The sequence below is a fragment of the Polyodon spathula genome, chromosome 2 (genome assembly GCF_017654505.1).
Source record: "Polyodon spathula isolate WHYD16114869_AA chromosome 2, ASM1765450v1, whole genome shotgun sequence".
NCBI classification, from domain to species: domain Eukaryota; kingdom Metazoa; phylum Chordata; class Actinopteri; order Acipenseriformes; family Polyodontidae; genus Polyodon; species Polyodon spathula.
In genome coordinates, this window is record NC_054535.1 from 82,330,303 (window position 1) to 82,355,110 (window position 24,808).

The 24,808-nt window shown below is 37.7% G+C and overlaps 1 protein-coding gene across 2 annotated transcripts in view; it reads right to left on the reverse strand.

Moving 5' to 3' along the window:
* Nucleotides 1-24,808, reverse strand: part of LOC121302193 (methylglutaconyl-CoA hydratase, mitochondrial-like) — an 85,622-nt gene that overhangs the window by 32,774 nt on the left and 28,040 nt on the right. For both annotated transcript variants that reach the window (XM_041232021.1, XM_041232013.1), the window contains 3 exons: nt 22,837-22,923; nt 10,070-10,162; nt 1,843-1,899 (listed from right to left, as the gene is read on the reverse strand). In XM_041232021.1, coding sequence (XP_041087955.1) covers nt 1,843-1,899; nt 10,070-10,162; nt 22,837-22,923 — 237 coding nt within the window. The remainder of the gene's footprint in view (nt 1-1,842; nt 1,900-10,069; nt 10,163-22,836; nt 22,924-24,808) is intronic.

Consider the following 24,808-nt stretch of genomic DNA (forward strand, 5'->3'; position numbering starts at 1 on the left):
CTGCGGTCTGTTAAATTTTTTTGTTTCAAGGTCAGTTACACAGTCTTTCCTTAATTAAAACTCTCCTTTTCCAAGTGCAAATTAACTCCTGATAAATTATCGCAATTAACACGGATTTGCTTGTAAATTCCCAAGCAAACAAAATAAATAGTCGCAAGAAGCACTGCTTGTTAAGATATTAACATTATTTTGGAAATCAACAGAATCTCAGAAATCACAATAGCATGATTATTTAATAACGAGATAGGCAGAACAACCTCTTGTAAATGCCAAAATCAATGCTACATAACAATTTGTTGATTAACACTGGAGTTATCACTTACAAGCTTTTGAAGATCCTGCCCACTGTCTCTGCCGCCACAGAATTGGAAGAGTTAAATCAAAGATGATATTCCTTATAAATACACTGATGCAGGTACTGTAATATCTACTTGATGGAGGCCTAATTAGTTATCAGTAGTTGAACAGCAACTATTTCAAAATGCAACAAGTGTTCAAGAGAACAGAACTTAAAAGTGTTGTGGTCATCCTCATGTTTACTGCACTCAATAGCGGTTTCCTATATTGTCAGGAGAATGATAAATATTTAGCAGAGTTATCCGGCAGGCACAGGGAGGTGGGGTAACTATACTAATGACATCATGTCATGCAGCCCTACTAGCAGTATTTTGGTTACCATGTTTCTACTGTATATGGTTATCTTTAAAGAAAATGGAATCCACCCATACTAACACAGCACAAGCTGTGGCTAAGGTACTTGTGGTACAAAAGTATACACACACACAGATGTGCAGACAAGCAAATTAAGAAAATAACAAAGTGCTTCCTTGTTTACTTGAACGGATTTATACTTGTAAGCTAGTGGTACCTGCTGATGAATTAAGTGAGGTAAACATTGTAGTTATTGATATGCGTCAAGTACCAGTATGTCAGGTAAAGCTACCACAACAGAGGCACAGACAGGTCACCGTGCAAATATGAGTAACAAAGAATAAAAGCATGCTTGAATGGAGTATCCCACATTATCCGGTTTCGGCAATCATTTCACTTGTTCAGTGAGCAGCTTCGTGTTCCACTGGCTTCTGCAAAGTAATTATCTCTCAGGCCTTTGACATTCAGTGTTTGCTCACTTAATTTAATCACAGTGCACCTGAACCTCCTTAAAAAAAGATCTAACACTGGAAATTCTCTCACTTTGTTTAATAGGATATGTGATGATGGCAAAAGATTTCTTGTATCACAAGCCTCTCTAAATAAACGACTGGCAAACAGCAGGGGTGAAGAAGCAACTACAAATTTCAGCAGATTTGAAAGAAGTTAAAATCGAGGGAAAAAAATGACCAAAACTGTGAAAGTCAATTATAAGTAACATAAATAAATAACAGTGTTGTGAGGCTGTGTCACTTGTGCATTACAGACATATTATTGTGTGGTAATATATTCTGACCCATATATTATACTATTTACATGGATGGAAATAAGACTCCCATTGCATAGCAGTTTGACCCATTCCTGAGCTTGTTACATACATACTGTGGCTAATCAAGCTTGTATTAAAACCTGGAACGGGTGAAACTGCTATGCAATAGGAGTCTTATTTCCATCCTTATATAATAAACTTTTCAAAACACATAACGTCTTTGGTTAAACTAGGACTGAAAAATGTGCTATACACGTTTAGTACTAGTTTTGTAAAATGCATTTTTACTTTTCTTCCTTAGACCTGAGGTACAATTGCAATTTGATGTAAAACACTGATAACATGTTGTCCATGGTTACCACTGCAATATCATAATTGACCAATCTGACACAGTACATTTCAAACTTTAAAATTAAACGTACCTGCTCCTGGAATGATGGCCAACTTCGTTTCAACCAGTCCCATTTTTGCAGTGAAGGCTATAACACAAGAAATCATTGTATATTAATGGCTGGTACAAACAGGCTTGTTAAAGGTTTGGTAAAAGTGACTGTGGAAGGTCATAGTAACCAGATGTGTTTTAATAAAGCTGGGACACAAACGATTTAGGTTCAAGAGCTGCTTTGCGCATATGTATTGCCAGTCAGATAACCAGTCTAACTCAGGGTTTGTCAAACACGTGACAGTGCCTTTATTACCAAGCCCTTCGAGCTTTGAAGAACTCCCCCATCTCTCCTCTCTTTCCAGCTTCATACTGTGGCTATTAAAGTAGCTAACCAGTCACTCCTTTAAGGGCTGTTTGGTAATTCACACACTTGAAAATAAATTAATTACGTCCCTCTATACGTGAAGCCAATTGTTTCGGCACAGGTATTCCAACAGTCTTGTGCAACTGGCTTCTTTACAGAGATCTATCCAAATTTGTATTTTTTATTTTTGTTAGATTCTTTAAAAAAAAAAACAACAAAAAAAAAAACTTTATTTCTGGTGACAACCAATTCCTCAGTTGTCTGAGGTGTCTCCTGGGGAAAACAGCTAAGTGCACAGTGCAACTCAGCCTGTTCAAAACCAGGGCTTTTATTACTTTTGCTAAAAATGGATCCTTAATGAAGGCAACTGTTGGGGTCAAGGCCCCTTTTTTGTTGACTGTTGTTTGACTGTTGTTGTCAAGATCAGTCTAGACATCTTAATAACCTGCTATTTTAGTGGCACACATTAAAATCAATTTACAACTGTTTCTATGGATTACGTAAACAGTGACAGCTGATATATGATCAGTGTTTAATCCATTTAGAAATACCAACAACCTGAATTTGACAAGCTCAACAATTTCCTGCACAACCGGTACTTGAATTAGGGCTCCACGCTTCACATGCCAAACTAACAAAGCAAATGCAGCTTTACGTGCTTAGTAATGCAGCACTTGTAAATTCCCCAGTGGAGCACTTACTGTTCCTCTGAGATGTGTTTATTGCTACTAGTTATGTGAGTATTTGAATCAGTTATTTATTGGACAAAAACGATATTAATTCCCTTCATAAATGATCTTCGACACCAGCAATTAACAAACCATAAAACAAACTAACCCCGAGCTACTGCTGTGCTTCCATTAAGAGTCCTACAGGATTTAGGTCCTTTCCATCACATTTCACTAAAAACATATTCCGGATATGTCAAGGCTGGGTTTACTAGTTTAATGAAGCTGCAGTCTACAGTATACTGCCTGGGGCTCCAAGTGAAGAAGGCAGGAATACTGAAACAACCAACAGCGTCAATGGTTTCAAGCACAAAGCTGGCTTGAAAACAGGAATGTTCATGCACAATGACATCACAAGACAACATCGATGCTAACACATGAAAATGAAGATAAAAGGCTAAGGGGGTCTACAACTTTACAAGAAATCTGAACTGAAATAAAAGATGTCTCATGACCTACCAAAAGGACAAGGTATATTTAATAGATTTTTTTTTTTTTTTTTTTTTGGAAATCGCTAATTATTTTTTTGACATAATTGCACTCGAGTAGGTACAGACAAGGGCAACTAGATTGATCCCAGGACTTAATAATAGGAGCTATGAGGACAGGTTAAAAGAATGAAATCCCTTCAACCTAGAAAAAAGAATGGAAAGAGGGGACTTGATTGAAGTCTTAAAAATCATAAATGGTACAGATGAAGTTAACCCACGACTTCAAATTTTGCAGAGAGAAGAACAAGAGAGCATAAATGGAAGCTGAGTAAAAGTAAGTTAGAACAAAAGGTAGGAAGCACCTTTTTACATAGTTATAAATGCATGGAATAGGGCTCCACAGAGGTACAAAAATAAAAAATAAATAAATAAATAAATTGAATAGCCTGCCGAGTAAAGTAGATGAACCTAAAACACTGGGAACATTTTACTAGAATCGGTGTTTTTAAATTACTTCCCCACAGTAGGGGAAAATGGTGTGCTAACAAGGGATGAGCCTTGATGGGCAGAACAGCCTTTTTATCGTTCACAGATTTTTCTTATGTTCTTATTTAATTTCTGAACTTAACATTTCATTGTTCGGCAAATTCCTATCTTACACTCTTGTCCTTTGTTACAGAACAGGTTGCAAGTAAGCTCTTCCAAGTTGCTTAATGTATCAAACTCGCTAGGGGCAATTTAGTCCGCCAAGTCGGTGTGTACAGAACTTTCCTTTTACATCTTATGTCTACAAAGGTTTTCTGTTACTATCAAGTAGTCATATAACACACTCCTATACCAGCCACAATCTCATTTGTAAGTTGTTCTTGTGTGAAGGGTTGTCAAAGCAGTCACAGCTGTCGGTAGCATTATATCAATGTCTGTCAAACTGGGGACGGTAATCAATGACTTGTAATAAAAGTCAGAACTTTATGCAATCTTAGGGCAGCCTCACCAACAAACTTAATGACATGTGCAAAATAATACACTTCAAAAAGAAACTTGTCAACATCCATTAACAGCTGTATTTACATTTTATCAAGGAATTCACGATTTCTGAGAAATTGACCAATTGCAGTGTAATATTTAGTTCCCTGTGAAAATTACCACTTTTGAAAAAAGTGTAACTATACATATTTTTTATCACTTAAAAATAAATACAGCAAACGTTTGCCTTATTGACACACTACCTGTTACATTGCACTTAAGAACATGGCAGCCGGTTTAGTTTGCTTCCAGTAAATGAAGACGACACCAGCTGAATCAAAGATCGGAAATATTTCTGCTAAAGATCACTCTTTCCAAGGGGAAGGGGACGTTTCACGTGTCTGTTATTCTGACATATTTATGTTTTTATTGTGTTTGATAATTACCTGATGGTGAAAATATAATGTCTTTAAAAAGGTGGACATAAAAATATTTGGCAGTTTAGTATTTACTGTTTTTTAGGTAAGGATTGCAATATTGAGGAACATTTGCTGTATAATAACTACAGATGATCCATTTGGAATGTCATAACGCTACTTTTTCTGCTTTAATAAATATTATGCTAAGGACTCTGTATGTGTGTGCACTGGTTATTTGTTCTCTTCACCAGAGCAGATGGCAACTGCTGTAAATCCAGATGCTATGATCAATGTAAACCACATCAATGCTTAATAGCTTAGAATACAGGGCATTTTTTTCCATCTTACTTGTATATTTTGTATGATTCAATTGCACGCTAAAAAGGATTCATTTACAGCACTGATTTTACCTCTAATTGTTTACATACTTCAAAGCTCAAACCAGTATATAATTAGGGGAGTATGTGAAAGATGCATTTTAAAGTGTGTTATTATATCTAGTGTATAATTATCTGATAATTATATACGCAGCTGGGTTACGCAGCCAGCATAGTCATTTGTTTACCACAAAGAGCAAAGTAGCCTGTCTATTGCAAAACTTACATAAGCTGTGAGAAACCTCACATCATTACAAGCACTGTTCAAAAGTTTGTAAATCGTCAAGGCAATTCAAGACACAACAAAGCTTAAATAATTTACTGGTGATAACATAATAACTAACTACAGTATCCAATTTAATTAGTTATTATTAGTTATTAGTTCACATCCAATTTTATTAGTTCCACGAGTCCGTCAGATATGTAGGGAGTCGTCACAATACATTGAAGTTTATTAACATCGGGGCATTATAAATGAACGTCAGGTACATCAATATGTCTAAAACACCACGGTAAAGTAATGTGCATATACTACAGAAAGAAAATCCATGGCAATTGCAAAACAACGCACTGTATTACAGTATTTGGCAACTAACAGCATTCCAAAAACAGTTATTACCATGCTTTCTCAGTCTACGACAAAGTAATCTGACAAAAAGAAAGCACACAAACGTAAACTGCTTTTGGAGGTTGGCAAAAAAATATAAAGTTTCAGCTTTAACTCCTTGCTTTATTTTAATTAACATGGTTAAAGTGGACAGTTACATGAAGTGAAGGGATGTAAAAAATGAAACTGAATTCCCAAATGCAGTCTTTTATTTTTTTTTTTTTTATCTGCAATTGAATCCATTCTATCCCACCAAGAGTTCAATTGGTAACACATGTAAATGACATGCCAGAGGTCCATGAGTTTATAGAGGATATCCTGCCTTACACGACGCATTTGACAGGTTCTCCTGTAATAGTGAAACTAATGAAAATCAAATACACTTTAAGATAATGTTCTGGCTCAACCTTGCTTTTACTCATGCCCGAGGTTACCAAGCTGTTTTGTGGTTTAGCCTAACATCCAAAATTATGTGTACAAAATCTGCTATGCCTCTCTGGAAAGATAAGAAATAAGAGTGACAACATACGTGACATGAATAGTCCACAGTAGACTTGTTTGTAGAGAATCCACTTGAGGGTAACAGATCAGAATGTAACTCAGCTTTTGGTAACATCCTCAGAAACACAACATATTTTAAGGTAATACACTGTCAAGGGAATCTATGAAGTAAATATTAGATGTATTTGTACTTACACTACCTGCTAGATAAAGATCATGACCTAAAAAGCAAAAACATTGTGTATCTATGACGGGGTACTCCCACCCCTGCCCCTGTGTGTATTATGTATTGTAAAAGTAAACGTATTGTTTAATTTGTATAAAACATAATGTTATGTTATTGTTGTTTCTGCAGCATTGATGGGGTTAAAAATCCCCATCCACGCTAAACCCATGCAGAATGTGACCGTCTCCAGATTGGTTCACTGATTTATTTATTATTAATTTGTCACATGTATATAAACCCGATCGTGGTTGGAGAACGGGAGAGAGATAGGAGAGGAGAAATAACAAATAACAATTGCTACTCATGCTGAACTGTTTCTTGTTTGAGGTTTGTCCACTGTTTTGTCTGCCTATTTGTGCTGTTTGTTTTCTGTTATTGCTTCGTGTTTTGTTTAAACCTTCATTTTACAATAAACCTGTGAATCAGCACTTTCATTTACTTTAGTCCTGTCTGTGTCTATTATCCTTCCTGGTCTGACATCACCAAAAGCCACACTATTCACATATGGTGTCAGAGTGGCATACAGTGCCTCCACACTCAGGCCAGTGAAGGTACTGCGGGTACACAGTTTTGTGAAGAGGAATATTTATTTGTTTTGTTTTTTTTAATGGAGAAGATGGAGAGAAAAAAATGGAGCCAGATGAGAGCATGGAAGAGTAACAGTGTCAGATGGAGGCAGAAGGGGTGCCTATGTGTGAGGAGTGTGGGGACTTTGGGCACATTTATGGAGAGTGCCCATGGGCAGATGAGGTGGAGTCATGCGAAGAATGGTTCTGCTTCAAGGCTCTCCAGGAAACAAAAGTGGATTTCCCCACCTTTACAGTGTTTCCTTCCCTCTTGTACCACAGCGAGATTGAGGCCTCAAGCTGGTGCACCATCTACGGGGAGTGGGGATACTGCCCCCTCCCAGAGGTAAAGGAGGAAGAGGACCATTGGCCAGCCCCAAAGAGGAAGAAGGGGAGGAGTAGGGGCTCTGGAAAGAAGGCAAAGAAGCAAGTGACAGTTCCAGTGCTCACAAGGGAGGAGCAAGAGCATCCAGTGCCCATGAAGGGGAAGCACTACTTGGCTGCAGTTATTGGAATGCCCCCATAGGTACGATTCCCATCTGGAGAAGCCACGCCTACTCCACCTCCACAAGCAGTAGGCACGTCCATGCCAGGACTCAGAGGAGAGCCACATCAGTCTCCAGTGACCGAGGGAGAGCCGCACCAGTCTCCAGAGATAGACTACCTGCTGCTCCTGTCTGCACAGCTAAAGGGAGACTACCTGCTGCTCCTGCCTCCACCACTACAGGGAGACCACCTGCTGCTCCCGCCTCCACCGCTAGAGGGAGACTACCTGCTGTTCCAGTATCCACTGCTACAGGGAGACTACCTGCTGTTCCAGTATCCACCGCTAGAGGGAGACTACCTGCTGCTCCCGCCACCATGACCAGAGGAGTTGAAGCTACCTCTGCAGGATCAGTTCCCGCCATTACCTCCCAAGGATCAACTGCCCAAGCCTACCAAGCCTGCAACGGCTAGGGCTGCAACACCTGTATTATTTTGTATTTGTGTTATTATTATTTAAAAAGTGTAGTTTAATTTGAATAAAACACAATGTTTTGTTATTGTTGTTTTTGCAGCATGGATGGGGTTAAAATTCCCCATCCATGCTAAGCCTGTGTAGAATGTGATCGTCTCCAGAGTGACTAATTGATTAATTTACAATTCATTTGGAGATGGTCACATGTATATAAACCTGCAGCTTTGGCCAGCAGCCGTGGTTGGTGTATTCGCAGTGGAGAACGGGAGAGAGAGAAAAGGAGTAATAACAAGTAACAAATAACAATTGCTACTTGTGCTTAAATAGTTCAACAAGATACTTGTTTGAGGTTAGTCCACTGTTTTGTCTGTCAATTTATTTTGGCCAATGTGCCATTTGTTTTGTATTCGTGTTTAGTGTTCTGACATCACCACAAGCCATCCTGTTCACAGTATCATATATCAATAAAACTATGTCCAAGAGCATTTACCCTTTGCTTCATAGAAAGTGAGCAACAACAAGGGCTCTATCTAAATAACAGTAATTTGTGGGATGCAGAGCTAACAAAAGGCTATACTGTAAGTTGATCATGAAAAGCTACAATTTAAGTTTAAGAACCTGACAAAAAAAAAATGCAAGAAAGTTTAACTTAAAGATAGTGACCCTTCACCTCTGCATCCTGTCACTCCAGTTCATTTAGAGGTTGCAGGATCACTTTATTTTTGTCTCTGTCCCCACCCGCCTTGAGGTTAAATAAACCCCAAATAAAAACGGAAATGGTCAAGGCATTATTAAAGAAAGTCTGTGTGAAATTGTTTAGATTATATTTCTGCTTATTTTCAAACCCCAAAAGAAAGCTGGTTTAATTTGAAAGTGCCCCAGGCTCCTTTTGTGGTTACTCAGGAACTCCAGACTAAGCAGGACTGATCGGCATCTGGCCTCTTCGGTACATTGTGTTTTGCTCTGGTGCATTTGGCTGATTGCATTGTTGGGCTTTTTGCTCCAATGCAAACCTGCAGCTACTATATAGCATCTTGTCTTCAACATCAATCTCATAAAGCTTTTTCCTACCAGAAAATATTTAACAATAAAAACAGCAAAACCATTTATGATTGACAACAGCATTAAGAATGATGAACGTGGTCACTTTGTTGAGTTGAATGTTTTGCTTTGTTGTTGTGAACTTAATATTTATTGTTCCCTGCTTCTGCAGTATGTATCTTCAAACTGTTATAAAAAAAAAAAAAAATGGAAAGACAGAACTGGCAAATAATAATAACTTCAAACAATTATTCCTATAAAGGCATGTGACAGGGTCTTCCTCGGATCACACGCGTGGGTAGCCGCTGTTCAAGCATACAGAGAGACTGAGGTGGTGTTGAAACGCTGGCACAGGCGCGCAGGATTTATTAACAAAAACAGAAAACGAAAGTAAAATAAAGGCGGTCATGTGACGTTACCAGCGATTGGAACACACAGAGGACAAATACAGCAAACTGTACAAAAAGTGCAAAATAAAACACAATACCCCAAACTATAACTCAAAAGGTGCCATGAAAACGGCAGGCCTTGCAGCAGCCCCGAGCAATCTCCCGCAGATGTTTTTAAACTGACGGACACTCGGTCGAGACCCGCCCAAGTGCTGATTGAGGACCAGCACAGCCAATCACTTGCTGCTCAATCGAGTGCCCGTCTGTAAACAATAATACAATCAGACTAATCAACTCCAAAACAATACACAATAAACCCATTCCCACATAAATCACACCAACACAATCATCAATTTACCACTGTGCAGGGCAATCACACTGCCACAAGGCATAACAGAAAGTGAACATAATTTACTATGATAAAATCCTGCCATTGTTATTCTTTCTGTTGTGAAGCCAACAGGATGCATCAGCTTAATAATTAATTAACTAATTAATTAATTAAACAGTACCGGGTGTGTGGGTATGTGTGTTTATTTCAGTGATGCATCACAGACTTAAAACTTCCCAAGATATACCTGCATCTTTCAAGCGTAGCTTAAGAGACCTAAGAGCGACATTAATGAGACAACATTAATACATAATACAAGTGTACATAACAGTACGCTTGCAGTTTGAATGTCTTTCTTACCAGCAGTTCTTATGTCACAGGCTAAAGCTATCTCAAGACCTCCTCCCAGGGCAGCCCCATCTATTGCAGCAATTGTTGGCATTGGAAGATTACCTAGGAACAAAATACAAAAGCAACCATCAAAATAATATCAAAATAAATAAACAGAACCCTAACTGTGAAGCCACCCGTTGTCATCCATAGTCATAGTATTTTAAAATGCCATTCTGTAACGGATAAACCAGGGTGTCTACACCTTTTACATTTACCACAAGAGAGGAAGTGCTCACTCTTCGGCTTGTTAAGAAGTTGTGTTTTATAAAAATGTTTCAAGTGCAACAGTATGACTTTTTCTCTTACATCTTGTTTCTGCTTCACTCTGTTTGACAGTCCTTGGCAACAAGTTAAAGCATTCACAAGCTGACAAGTGTAAAATTTTCAGAAAATGATTGAGATTTTTCAGAGTAATAGAAGAAGTGTGAAAGTATTATACAGGGCAAGGCACTCCAGCTCAAGTACCTTAGGCCTGCTCTCTACTATTAATATTTGGCAAACTCACATTCTAAGATCAGCTGTCAGCTTTACCAGCTGGACCTCAAGGTCTTTCTGTTCTTGGAAAGAATCTTAAAATAAATACACATAAATCAGAGAGTCTGGCATTTTGTGGGACCTCTACACAGACCTGTGTTGAAACAGTTAAAACAACAGGGAGGAACTGATGGGAAATTCAAGGTGTGCCTTCCTCTGCATCATAAAAACACTAGAAGTAAACAGTATCAGACCAAAAAATACCCCTCTCACGGTAAAAGGTGGCTGAATATAATGGGGCAGTTAATACATATGTTTTGTTTGTTTGTTTTTTGTTTTTTTTTCACAGCAGCAAAAACAGATGCACAGTATTTGTGCTTGTTTTACACTATAGGCTTTAAAAAAGCATACATATATCATCCATAACAGGAGTATACAAGATTCTTGCTTAGGACAGCAAGTTTTGGCATAATACTTTGCCCGTTGGACAAATTGTTTTCATTTATTTATTTTTCCCATGTTCGCTCTGTTGATAGAAAACGAGTATATTTCTAGAGAGCCTCGCAATTTTCTAAAAACTGAATTGCGGAAGTCCATCACCTACACAAAATTTTAAAAAGTGTTTACGTCCTAACCCTATCAGCTGTGGAAAAAGCTGATCTTCAATTGGTTACAAAGAAACCCAGAAATGATTGCAAGAGAGCCTCTGGCAAGGCACAGGCTAATCTTTTAAACTTAAGGTACTATTTCAGTTTTTTTGTGAATTAGCAAAGATACTGCTTTCTTAATACATGAACCTAACCTTTAAATGCAGCAATCTAGTCAATTACAAAAAAAAAAAAAAAATAATAAAAAAAAAAAAAAAAAACAACACCATAGTCGCTAAGGTATTAGCGGATTAGAAATAATCATGTTGTGCAATTTATAACACTTCGTGGTCAAGCGTGTACTTGTTGGGATGTTTAAAAAAAAGTTTACTGTTTAGAAGCATTTCAGTACATTTTTCTAGCATGTTGTCCCTTGGACAAGAAGTTTTTTTCAAAAATTGCACAGAATAAGTATTAAACCCATAATTGTGCTAAATTTTGAAATACTAAAATAAATTAAATTTGATGTCAAATGTTTATTTTAGCAACTCTAATGAACTGAAAGGTGCTGACATTACATATAGCAATAGAGTTTTTTTTTTTGTTCAGTTTGATACAAAACAACTCCACATTGCTTGGCTTTAAGGTCTGTTTTAATCAAACATTCGAAATACAGTTTCCAGTCCAATTATAAACCAGATTTATCAGGGAGCTGTTTCCATTGCACTTGTATTGCATTTAGTAATAAGGGGATTCCCCCTAGTATATATATATATATATATATATATATATATATATATATATATATATATATATATATATATATATATATATATATATATATAAAATGCTAGAAAAATATTATCCCCTCTGAACAACAGGGGAGGGACAGTGTGAAAGGATTGTTGTAAAAAAAATCAGGTAAGTTGGCTTGTATAGTTTTGCAATCTACTTATTTATTACTTTAACATTTCTTTTAGCAGGCTTTTCTACTTAATTTGGCAGTGCTGCAGTTTGCATTTATCCGAGGTATTTGTTTTTAACGTAAATGCGTTCCATATACGCAAAAAGCAGCAAAAATTCAACTCAACAGATAAACTCGTTTAAGTGAGTTGTCTATTTGTGAATGACGTTACTTTGTCCCGCGAGTCGCCCTGTACAGTTATTTTTAGAATGGGGTCTCCCCCCCGCCCCGGGGAGGGGTTAAATTTGTTTATTATGATTTATTTATTGTATTTGTTATTATTTATAATGGTGAAAGCCATGGTTATTGCTTTTGTATTTATTTAGTGTATTTAAATGACGCCGTACCAGCGTTTTGTTTTGTTATTGTTTTGTTTTAATTTAGATGTGTTCTGGCAGAGACGAGATTGGCAGCCCATCCTCTGCAAGTTGCTCATTTTAAAACTCGTGCAGAATGTGGCCGAGGGGTAATGAGAGAATTGACAGTTTAGCCCCTCGGTCATAGTAAATAAAAGCCCACAGCTCTCCGCACTCTGGGTGGGTGTTCAGAGGAGGAACGAGCACGAGCGAGGAGCAAGAGAAAAACTTAAAAATAATAGAGGCTCCGTGAAGGCTACTGCCCAGCCGAACCTGTGTTTTGTGTGTGAGATTTGTTTTGTTTAACCTTTTCGCTCTGTGAGCAGTGTATTATTGTTCAAATATTTTATTTATTTTTTGTTCTTTAATAAACGGAGCACCACGCGTCTTTTGTACTGCAGTTACCTTGCCTTTATTTTCTTCATGCATTCCGGCCGGACTTCACCACTCAATGTCATCCTGCCACATGCAGATTGTGTTCCTGTAATATATTGTGTAATTGACACATTTTATTTTTCAACATGGCTACATAAACATTTAATTCCTTGCCAAAATTACCTGCTACATCGTCTGCATTTTGTGCTTCTTTCATTTGTTTGGCGTGCAAGGTTATCAAACATGCAATCTTCAGGTGTGAAAAAGTTATCCCCCCCCCCCCCCCCCCCCCCCCCCCCTAGTTAACTCAACCCAATTAAAGGGATAGTTAGGGTCAGCTGTTTGAATACTTTGGTTAACAATCAGGCCTGATTTGGGCCAGCCCTGCCCAATATAAATCTGAATAACTTTGGCCCTTACCATCAGAGTGAAGTTGTCAGCACACAGGTTCTAGAGGCACATTATGCCACGATTAAAAGAAATTCGCGAAGACCTCCCGAAGTTGTTGATGCCTATAAGTCTGGAAAGGGTTACAAAGCCATTTCTAAGGCTCTGGGCCTCCAGCAAACCACAGTCAGAGCCATACTGTCCAAATGGAGAAATTTCGGGACAGTAGTGAATCTTCCCAGGAGTGATTGTCCTGCTAAAATCTCTCCAAGAGCAAGGTATAAAATCATCCAGGAAGTCACAAAGAACCCTAGAACAACATCCAGGGATCTGTAGGCCTCTCTTGCCTCGGCTAAGGTCAGTGTTCATGACTCCATCATCAGAAAGACACATGGGCAAAAATGGGATTCATGGCAGAGTAGCAAGGCGGAAACCACTGCTTACTAAGAACATGAGTGCTCATCTCAAGTTTGCCAAAAAGCACCTGGATGATCCTCTAGAGTTCTGGAACAATGTTCTATGGACAGATGAGTCAAAAGAGGAACTTTTTGGCCAACATGGGCCCCGTTATGTCTGGCGAAAACCAAACACTACATTCCACAGTAAGAACCTCATACCAATGGTCAAGCATGGTGGTGATAGCGTCATGATTTGGGGATGCTTTGCTGCATCAGGACCTGGATGACTTGCCATCATTGAAGGAACCAAGAATTCTGCTCTGCATCAGAGAATTCTACAAGAGAATGTTAGGCCAGCCGTCCGTGAGCTGAAGCTGAAGTGCAGCTGGGTCATGCAGCAAGACAATGATCAAAACACACAAGCAAGTCTACATCAGAATGGTTGAAGAACAAGAAATTTAAAGTTTTGGAATAGCCTAGTCAAAGTCCAGACCTAAACCCGTTGAGATGTTGTGGCAGGACCTTAAACGAGCAGTTTATGTTAGAAAACCCACAAATGTCACTGAGTTGAAGCAGTTCTGCATGAAGGAGTGGGCCAAAATTCCTCCACGGCGCTTGACAGACTGATCAATAACTACAGGAAGCGTTTGGTTACAGTTATTGCTGCTGAAGGTGGGGTAACCAGTTATTGAGTCTAAGGGGGTGATTACTTTTTCACACAGGGACACTGGGTGGTGCAGAACTTTCTTTAATAAATGAAATAAGTATCAAAATTTTGTGTTTGTTCACTCAGGGTTCCTTTTATCTAATATTAGATTTTGGTTGAAGATCAGATAACATTCAGTGTCAAAAATATGCAAAAATGCAGAAAATCACACAGGGTACAAATACTTTTTCACGGCACTGTACGTGAATGGCATTAAGTGCAAGTTGTTTTGCATTTTGCGGAATGAAAATAATCAAATAAAGATGTTTCATGTTTAGATTTCACTGGAATTATATATTTTTGGTATTCTTATTAATTAGAAAAGCTCTAGATATTCTTATCATACAACAAAAAATAAATATATAAAGAGTTAAATGGGAAACTCAAACAGAAGGTCAATGAATGAGACTGCAATCCTGTGAATTTGACTAAAATAAAACTGAGTGACGTACATTTACCAAAACTGGGGCACAGTAATTATGGTTACCTACTTGGAGGTTTTAGTTTCAGATTTCAGATACCAATTCTATAAAATACTTTCAATCAGATACAATAAAATGACAAAGAACAGCTAGATTAAGTCTTATATCCTGGACCTGTCATTCTGTTTAACCTTGTACACCACTGCCAGGTTTACTTACTCCTCAAGCAGATCTTCATGCTCTAACTGTATGCTCACTAATTCCAGATCTTACATGAAAACAATGTCTTAATAAATGCCCAAAGGCATTCGTGGTCTATTTAGTGCACTGACCATCTGCACTTGGTCACAGCGAGTTTAAAGCCCCTTTCAAACTGGCATGCTCTACCCGGGTCTGGGCCCAATGTCATGTGGGTCAGCTACGTGATTTCACACTGCTTTTGATAAAGCAGGGTTGACCTGGGTGACAGACACAAATAAACGATACATGGATCAATGCCCCAGAAGCAGCTTGTTATGGACACTTCCATCCAAGCATCTCTGGATTGAACCATCGGCCCAAATGTTGATTAGAGCAAATGTTTCTTCATCCCTGCTGCAATCTGGCTCATGGTGTGTCTCAAGCAACAAAAATATGGCTAAACAGGATAAACAGAAATGTTCCTCGCAGGAAGTGAATCCTTCACACAGACGTGGCTGTTTGTTATTGCATTGGCTCACGAACAGGCATGAAGCATTTTGTCTCGTTCAACCCGGGTCAAAGCGTGTCGACCCACATCCTGAGGTGGGTTGCTGGGACCCAGGTTAACATTGGTATGACCCAGGTACATGGTTTGACACTAAGCGGGATTGTGACCTGGGTAGCCAGGACCTGGGTCCAGACCCAGTTAGGAGTGCCGGTGTGAAAGGAGCTTAAGGTATTCTAAACCAGTCCTGTGTCTGGATAGAAACTTATTGCTGCTACAGGCCATCCAAAATTACAACAAGTTCAACATTAGAAAAGTAATGGAGCCATTGCGAATCTCCTAGATCAGTGGTTGCCCGCGGGAAAACAAAATGAAAATTGCCTGAATTCCCAAAGGCTAAAAAAAAATAAAATAAATTTAATTGACAAATATAAACACATCAGTAATAAGAATTAGACATTTAGATTGTATATGGTTGTTTCTGAGTGGGCTACAGGACTGCCCCTTTAGAAATAAAAAATAAAAACAGGAGTAGAAGGTCACAGCACACAGACAGGCACCTACCAAGAACCAGGTTTCAAAAGATAGAAGACTAGAAAGCAGATACATCTCTCGTTTTACCTACAATTTAAAAAAAAGAAAAATCACTCAACCAGACTTAAAGTATTTTGTTGAGTAGTGTTTTGTTTTGGAGAAAATCTGCAAAAAAAACCCTCAATATAAACTGCTAGATGAATGCATGAAAGCCTTTAGAATTGCACCTAATACCTCTAGGACAAAATAATTTAGTATGAGGGCACAAGCTCCTGTTATTCTAACTGTAAACACAAAACAATTAAACTGCAATATATACAATTCATGTAAGTAGCACTGAAATCCCAAATTAAATAATATCAGAAGTGCAACATATTAAGTCCTATTACAGAGCCTTCTTAATTGCATAGTCATGTAACAGTTTTATTTATGCAATTACCAGTATGCAATTATCAGTAACGTATACAGTTTAATACATTTAATTGTTTACCTGATAGCTGCATACAACTGTGAAGTACATTTATTTGAAAATGTAAGTTCCTGGTTAAATGCATAAAACTGCTCAAAGGAATCTACTGTATGTTTATTTTCGTAGGAAATATGCTTCACTTTTTTTTTTTTTTTTTTTTTAAGTTAACAGGAATATGCAACTATTATGTATGCAATTCATTGGAATGCACTTGTATAATTCTTAAACCTTACACCTACAGTAATATTATATTGGTACACCATGGCTATATTGTAAAACATAATAAATCAGTAAATGTAGTTTTTGCTTCATTTCCCAGAATATATATATAGTTACTGACAGGCACAACACTTACAACTAAATTAATTTCCTCTGCAATAAGTAGGCCCCCACCTGTGCCTCTCACTCACATTCTATGCAGCACAGACTCCATGTATGCTTAGCAGCCCTAACACCTGCTGCACATGAAGTGGTCTTATACTGGCTGTCAAAGAAAATCGAACGTCTGGAGAAACTCCATAGAACTCAGCGGTCGCAGCTGCCAACTGGTATGATGTCACAGAGCAGCCGCCATCTTAGTAAAGGAAGGACTTGCACGTTATTAATACATCTTATGGAACAAAATGCTTTCAGACAGAAAAAAAAAAAAAAAAAAAAAACTTTTGAAAATCCTCTAAAATTAAAAATGTACCTTTAAAAAAACCTTTGCCCATTCCTTACCTCCAGACTGCTCTGAGCAAAAACATAAAACCTCTAAATCTGAGGGAAAACCTCTGATCTGGCAATACTGGACTTGGGGTGGGACCAGGGGAATACATGTTAGAAAGATGCACAATGCACCCTACATTGAGCAAAAAAGTTTCAAGTAATAAAGTGTAAGTATTAAATAAAAGCAAAATCCTACACGTTGTATTCTACTTTTTTTAAAAGCAGATTTTTCTAGCATTTTGTCCCTTGGACAAGAAATGTTTTCAAAACTTCTACACCCCTGTATAAAGGACAGAACTTTATAGCAAACCTGAAGCATGACATAAAAAGAAAAAACTACTTAAATTATTCAGCATTATAAAATATACAACTGAAAACTTAAATGCACCCAAACAGAAATACAGGCAAAACAGACACAGCTGCAAGAGCCAGCCCTGTAAAAATGTTGTAGAAAAATGGCAATGTTTCAGAAAGAAGTGCTACACACCAAAAGTGACCTGTGTAACAAAGTAAAATAATAAATAAATACAAATTTAAACTCTGGGCTTGAAAAAAACAAACAGGAAATCTAATCAGTATCAGAAAGGCGCATGCCACTAGTGCTGACACTTCCTCTTTCAGTAGGTCTTGGGGACTTTCCTCTTTAGGAATGCAACCCAAACGGGCTCCCCTCTGGCAGTATAATGTGCAACAGTACAATATGTATGCTACTTTTGCAACACAATTTTACAAAAGTGTTGAGGGTACTTGTACAGTTTCGAGCAAATGCTATGCTTCCATGTAAAGCACTGCCGTCAGCTACACATAATTTTTCTTTTGCTTTTTATAATTTTATTTTTAAGTCCAACTGTAGTACACTTTACCATTCGTTAATAGCAACTGTCTGTATTTAATATAAAACTAATTAGTTACATGTGGAGTAAAATATACAGCAAGTTTATAAAACACGTACTTTCCCAAACAAAGACTTGAGTATTTATCTTTTCATGAGCGGCCTCAGTCTGCAAGGAAACATAAAAGTCTGGGCATGCGCAGTAAGAAAAGTTTGAAAATTTGACTGGTGCCAAACACAGCAGTCAACAGCTTTACAAAACAGGAATATACATTTAGGTATTTGTTATTTCTGATACGATAAGGCTTACATCTTGAGTAGTATAAATTCAGTTTAAAAGAGAATATTATTAATACAGGAATGAGAAGTTAAATTGATACTGCAGCATTGCCCCTTGAGCACATTCTAAAAATGTGTTCTAAAAAGTTAATCTGCAGCCATAGCACTGAAAGAAAAAGGATCTGTACTCGCAAGTTTGTCAGGAAACTATGACCCTTTTTATTAAACTGAAATCTATTCAAGTATTAAAATAAGACGCAATTGAGGCTTTTCAACATGCCTGTTTTTGTATTGTACCACAGCTATATTGTAACTTGACCCTTTTTGTCGATATAACCTCTGTACATGTCTGATCCTTTTTATCTGGCTGTTTTTATGCTAAATGTTTGGTCATATGCAGTGTATTGCAATATTCAGAAATCAGGCCAGCAGAACATAACAATTCCTAATTGAGATTTTAGATTCCAATGTTTGGTGTTTATTCTTTACGATTTCATTCAAAAGCCATCAAAATTATAAGGTACAACCTATAAGCAGACAAATGCTTCAGCGTGTGCCTTCATAAAAGTGATAGAAACCTAAGATTTTTCAAATTGATCAAACTTTATGCAAGATGTTCCCTAGAAGCCAATGGGAATTTAAAAGCTGTGTAGATTTTTTTTTGGCCTTGTTTGAGAATTTGGAATAAACCATTGTGGCTACAAAGATGGTATGGCACTGTATTGGGGGATTCAAGCCAACCTATATCATCACAGCTTCTTTTCCTCACAGTGTATTTAATTGTATTTGTTCCAACTAAAATGCGTGTCTTTTCAAGCAATGCTGCCTCTCCAAAACCCAGTGTTACAGATGGGAAGCAATCTAAAGTATTGCTGATAGAAGAATGACTTTGAACACCAAATAAAAATTACACAGAATATTGTTGGGAATGCAGGCAATTTAAGTAACGTTCTTGTTGTTACATACTTTGTGAGCTTTTAGAATTCTGCTCTGTTTTTTTTTATTTGCATTTCACATTTTTCAGCTTTTTAAATGTTAAAATATGATAAGCACCATTGTTAGTCATTTTATCTTAAACACTGCTGGCCCCATTTGCTGCAGATTAATTGTAAACAGGTAAACCACAACGAATATGCATTTACCCACCCAAAAGTCAGCAACAGAGTCTTTACGACTTCCACGACTGAAACAACACCACCGAGTGCTATTTTTAGATGTGGTTCAAAGTTAACCGAAAACAATGCACACAAAGCAAGGCTGCAGAGAACACTTGGGCCTGATTTAAATCAAAATGTGTGGCGCCGCCATTGCTATATTTTATAATAGCTAAACCGCCAACATCAATTTGATTTAATCCAGGCCTTGCACTGCCTTGGAGTTCCAGCTCAAACAGAAATTACCTGATATTCAGATTCTCACTAAACTAGACCCCACTAACAAGTAAAACTAGAAAATGAGTTGCCTGCATTTTTGAAGAGTTTTATGAAATGACATCACAAATCTATAAAAAGAAAACTCAATTCCTGGTCCCAAAAATAGCTGTAAACATAGCCAGCAAAGATCAGTAGTATACAAATGCATTTTAATTTAGCCAATTAAAATGTCCTTCCAGGCAGTAAATTATTCAAATTTTCATAATTCCCTTTAACATGTTGTTCTGTCTGCAGTTTTAAATGAAACCAAAACAAGCCTATTAAAAATGTGTTAATTTCACAAGAAAAGCTGCCTTTCCCTCATCTGCACAAGTGAGTACCAACCAATGACAATGAACTTCCTGACTGCGTGATTTAAAAGCTGCATGGAAGTGAATTTCCTTTCCGCTAACATTTCTACTGCCATAGCGCAAGCGGGGTTTAATCAGAGGTTAAATCTTGCCCAAGAATATTATCCCACAATTCACTGTAGAACTCTTGATCACAATGGGAGACGCATTTCTATGGAAAAGACAAAGTGAAAATCAGGAAGTGAAATTAAAATGATTTTTATCAAATGGGTAAAAGAAAGGTAAATCACAGAAGTGGTTATAGTTTGCTTTATCGCAACAGGTTCTATATTAAATCCCACTATCAGGTTGTTATTTGTTGGTACGCAATCATTGTGTAGACAAGGAGAAGCTTTGGTTTGTGTTGGGTAATTAACATATTATTAAAAAGGTTTTAAGCAATTTTAATTAATACCTCATCACTTTTAACAGGTTCAAATGAATTACTCGGAAACCTACACAACCCTGCTAATTAGCAAACAAAAGACTACCTAATGCAAGGTCATCATTTTATTTGAATGTTTTGTTTTTCAGAAAACGGTTATCTGTTAAAGCAATCATATGTATGGTACTTAAAAGGGGATACATAAAACAAGCAAACAGATGATGCAAGCTGAAACCGCCACATCTGAATTAGATGGGTTTAATCCAAGATCACAATCTAAATTCCATGTAGAAAGCAGAGTTCTAGTAAACAGGAAACAGGGTTATAACCCTGGATCACAGGAATTTCAAACATTGTCACCCATTACACAACTGTCACGTCCATGAGATCCTTTATTTTTAGTCACAAAAAGGCATCAAGTCTGTGGAACATTTTTACCTATAAATATCCCTAATACAGTTATACTTTCTACATGCAGAAAAAAAGGTATTTAATTACACTAAGCATTAGCACATATTTAAAGGGGTTAGACATAATGAAATAATTCCATAAACCTTTTCCATATATCTCACATGTACAGTTATGAAAGCATCAAAAAGCATTCTAAATAATATTATATGGCACCACACTGGGTTAAAGCACTGTCTCACTTTGCCTGCCTTCTCTGTTAAACTTGCATAGCAAATGGAAGTGCAAGGAATTATTATTTCATAAGATATAATCCCTTTCATTTATTCCAGAATGCACCCCAAATGTCTACTGTAACATGAGGAATGCACAAATAAATTCCTCTGAAAAGCAGAGACGGCTACATTTAGAACCAATTGTTTGCCACACTGTTCCCATCAACTCTAAATAACTAGGTTAAAAGACACATGTTCAAACTTACGTCCTACTAAACTTTTACCTACTTATACCAATCCTGTTGTTATTTACTGATAAAGGGTCAAATTTTGCACTATGCTTTAATGACAAGGGATTTCTTTTGGAAAGGTTGAATAGTGAAATTATAAACAATTTTTCATTAAGGCTGTGGCGGCATGACCGGCAGCCAGATAAATAGATTTTTGGTCCACATTTTACCCCAGGAATGGGTTTTTGCAACTGTGACTGCCAAGACAGCTTTTACTGTGTTTTAGGGGGCAAACCCCCAGTCATTCTGCATTGGTAGTAAATGGATAGCATTTGGGGTACCACTGCACTTGTGGAATATCCTGCTAAAAGATTTTAACACCACCAACACTATCTTTATGAGATCTTGGGTTTATATGTGGTTTCAGCAAATGGGGACGTCATATGTTTACTCATAAAAATGGAACAGGCGTTAAACAGAAAAGAACACCTTGCACAAGTACAGAAAACAAATGACTCTGGCAATCAAACTGTGAACAAAGAGACAGAAATAACAGTAAAGGAAGGCATTCTGTGAAATAAAGAGAGCAGGCAGGCATGTGAACCTCTTGTGCAGCGCAGTAAAGAGGTGACGAGGATAAGATTATAAAGCTACTATGCTGTTACTGATTTTCAGGGGAAGTTTAGGTCACGGCAGAAACTGGCATAAAAAATTTAGATTGGGAGAAATGATGTACTCAGACTGACTGGCGGTAAAACAACGGTGAACTGCTACCCGTCAAGGCGCACCCAGCACTTTGCAAATAGACACAGTTCAAACAATTCTCTGCAACTGCTCCGCTCAGCAAAACAATTCAAATACCCATCAACTGAAGTACAAATGAAATGAAATTTTAAAAATAAACTAATCTCACTTATAAAAGTTTGTTTTTAAGAGTGGGCGATTAACGTCTTTTACCTATTGGAGTAAGCGGTAGATTATATTAGATAAACATATTTAATGGAATGCTTTGCCTTCTCATGAGACAGGAAAACACCCACTTCACATTCACGGCACACACAATACAAATATACTGCATTATCTGATCAAGGAGCGCTGCTTAGACTGCCTCCCTAATCTACCAACAGAACGTTAATATGCGGTTCTATATTAAGCAGCACTTCAAAGGTGACTCTTATTATTTTGTTGCCACTAGCCCGCAATTTTGATAACATCTGGAACAACTTAGCAATATTTATGAGAATGATTTTAGACTTAAAAAGGTAAGCTTTGAAAAACTAAATAGTGTAATAAGATTATTTTTAAAAAGTTGGTGGCTGAAATAATTCCATTAATTCTAATATATTTAATATGAATTATTTTCAAGTCGTAATCGTAGGTCTCACACTTTCTTATGTAAAAGATGTATGGATTACGGTAAAAATGTATTTAATATTATTTTTTTGTGATTTAAACATCTTGATCTATGAAAACTTTAGTTATATACCTTTTACCTTTAGATTTTCCCAAACCTGCTGGTAATGACAATAATTTACAATGTAACAAAAGGCTTACTGACCTAGCTCATTCATGAGAGCTCTGGCTGTAGACACAAATGGCCCGACTTCACTTGGGTGCATTTTTGCTCTCTCCTTCAGATCAGCACCTGCAGGAAAAAAAAAAAAAAAAACTAATTTACAACAGATTCACATTACTGTGACAAATACAAAGTAAAAGGTAACAATTTCATATAATATAACTGCATTTGAAGCTTTCAACACAAGTAATGCAATTTGCATGAACAAGCATGATTATCATTCTGCTGAACTGGATGAGAATGGCTATTTATACAGATATATTAATATTAGCCGAAACCAGTATCCTCACTGGTTTCAGAGGACATCCTGTACTCAATTAGTAAATATGATCAAAATAGCCCAGAAGTTATATAATCATTGTCACCTGTAGGCAGACAAAGAACCAGAAAATGCCACAGACTACCACTATATCTATTTTTGTTAATACAGTGGTGGACTGTATTATGGTCGCCCAAGCTTTAACTGTGCATTATACATGCTGGGTATTTATTAACTATCTAACACCACTAAATACAACAAAAATCTGGGCTATCCTCTTGGGGGCGAAAAACTAAAAAAAAAAAAAAAAAAAAAAACCCTCTGCATTTAGAGAAATACATAATGTACAGTATTTTAGGGAAACCAATGGGCAAATAAAGTAATAATCTGAGTGTGTCAGGGTACACCTCGCCCCTGTGCATATTTTATTTTGTATGTGTGTTGTATTATTATGATTTAATTGTTATTTTGCACTGTTGTTTTACTCTGAACAAAAATATAAACGCAACATGCAACAATTTCAAAGATTTTACTCAGTTACAGTTCATATAAGGAAATTAGTCAATTGAAATAAATTCATTAGGCCCTAATCTATGGATTTCACATGACTGGGAATACAGATATGCATCTGTTGGTTACAGATACCTTAAAAAAAAAGGTAGGGGTGTGGATGAGAAAACCAGTCAGTATCTGGTGAGACCACCATTTGCCTCATGCAGCGCAACACATCTCCTTCGCATAGAGTTGATCAGGCTGTTGATTGTGGCATGTGGAATGTTGTCCCACTCCTCTTCAATGGCTGTGCGAAGTTGCTGGATATTGGCGGGAACTGGATCACGTTGTCGTACACGTCAACCCAGAGCATCCCAGTTATGCTCAATGGGTGCCATGTTTGGTGAGTATGCAGGCCATGGAAGAACTGGGACATTTTCAGCTTCCAGGAATTGTGTACAGATCCTTGCGACATGGAGCCGTGCATTATCATGCTGAAACATGAGGTGATGGCGGCGAATGAATGGCACGACATTGGTCCTCAGGATCTCGTCACGGTATCTCTGTGCATTCAAATTGCCATCAATAAAATGCAATTGTTTTAGTTGTCCATAGCTTATGTTTGCCCATACCATAACCCCACCGCCACCATGGGGCACTCTGTTCACAACGTTGACATCAGCAAACCGCTCGCCTACACAACACCATACATGCTGTCTGCCATCTGCCCGGTACAGTTGAAACCAGGATTTATCTGTGAAGAGCACACATCTCCAGCTTGTCAGTGGCCATTGAAGTTGAGCATTTGCCCACTGAAGTCGGTTACGACGCCGAACTGCAGTCAGGTCAGGACCCTGGTGAGGGCAACGAGCACGCAGATGATCTTCCCTGAGACGGTTTCTGACAGTTTGTAAAGAAATTATTCAGTTGTGCAAACCCACAGTTTCATCAGCTGTCCGAGTGGCTGGTCTCAGACGATCCCGCAGGTGAAGAAGCCGGATGTGGAGGAACTGGGCTGGCATGGTTACATGTGGTCTGCGGTTGTGAGGCCAGTTGGACGTACTGCCAAATTCTCAAAAACGAAGTTGGAGGCAGCTTATGGTAGAGAAAAGAACAATCAATTCTCTGGCAACATCGCTGGTGGACATTCCTGCAGTTAGCATGCCAACTGCATGCTCCCTCAAACCTTGAGACATCTGTGGC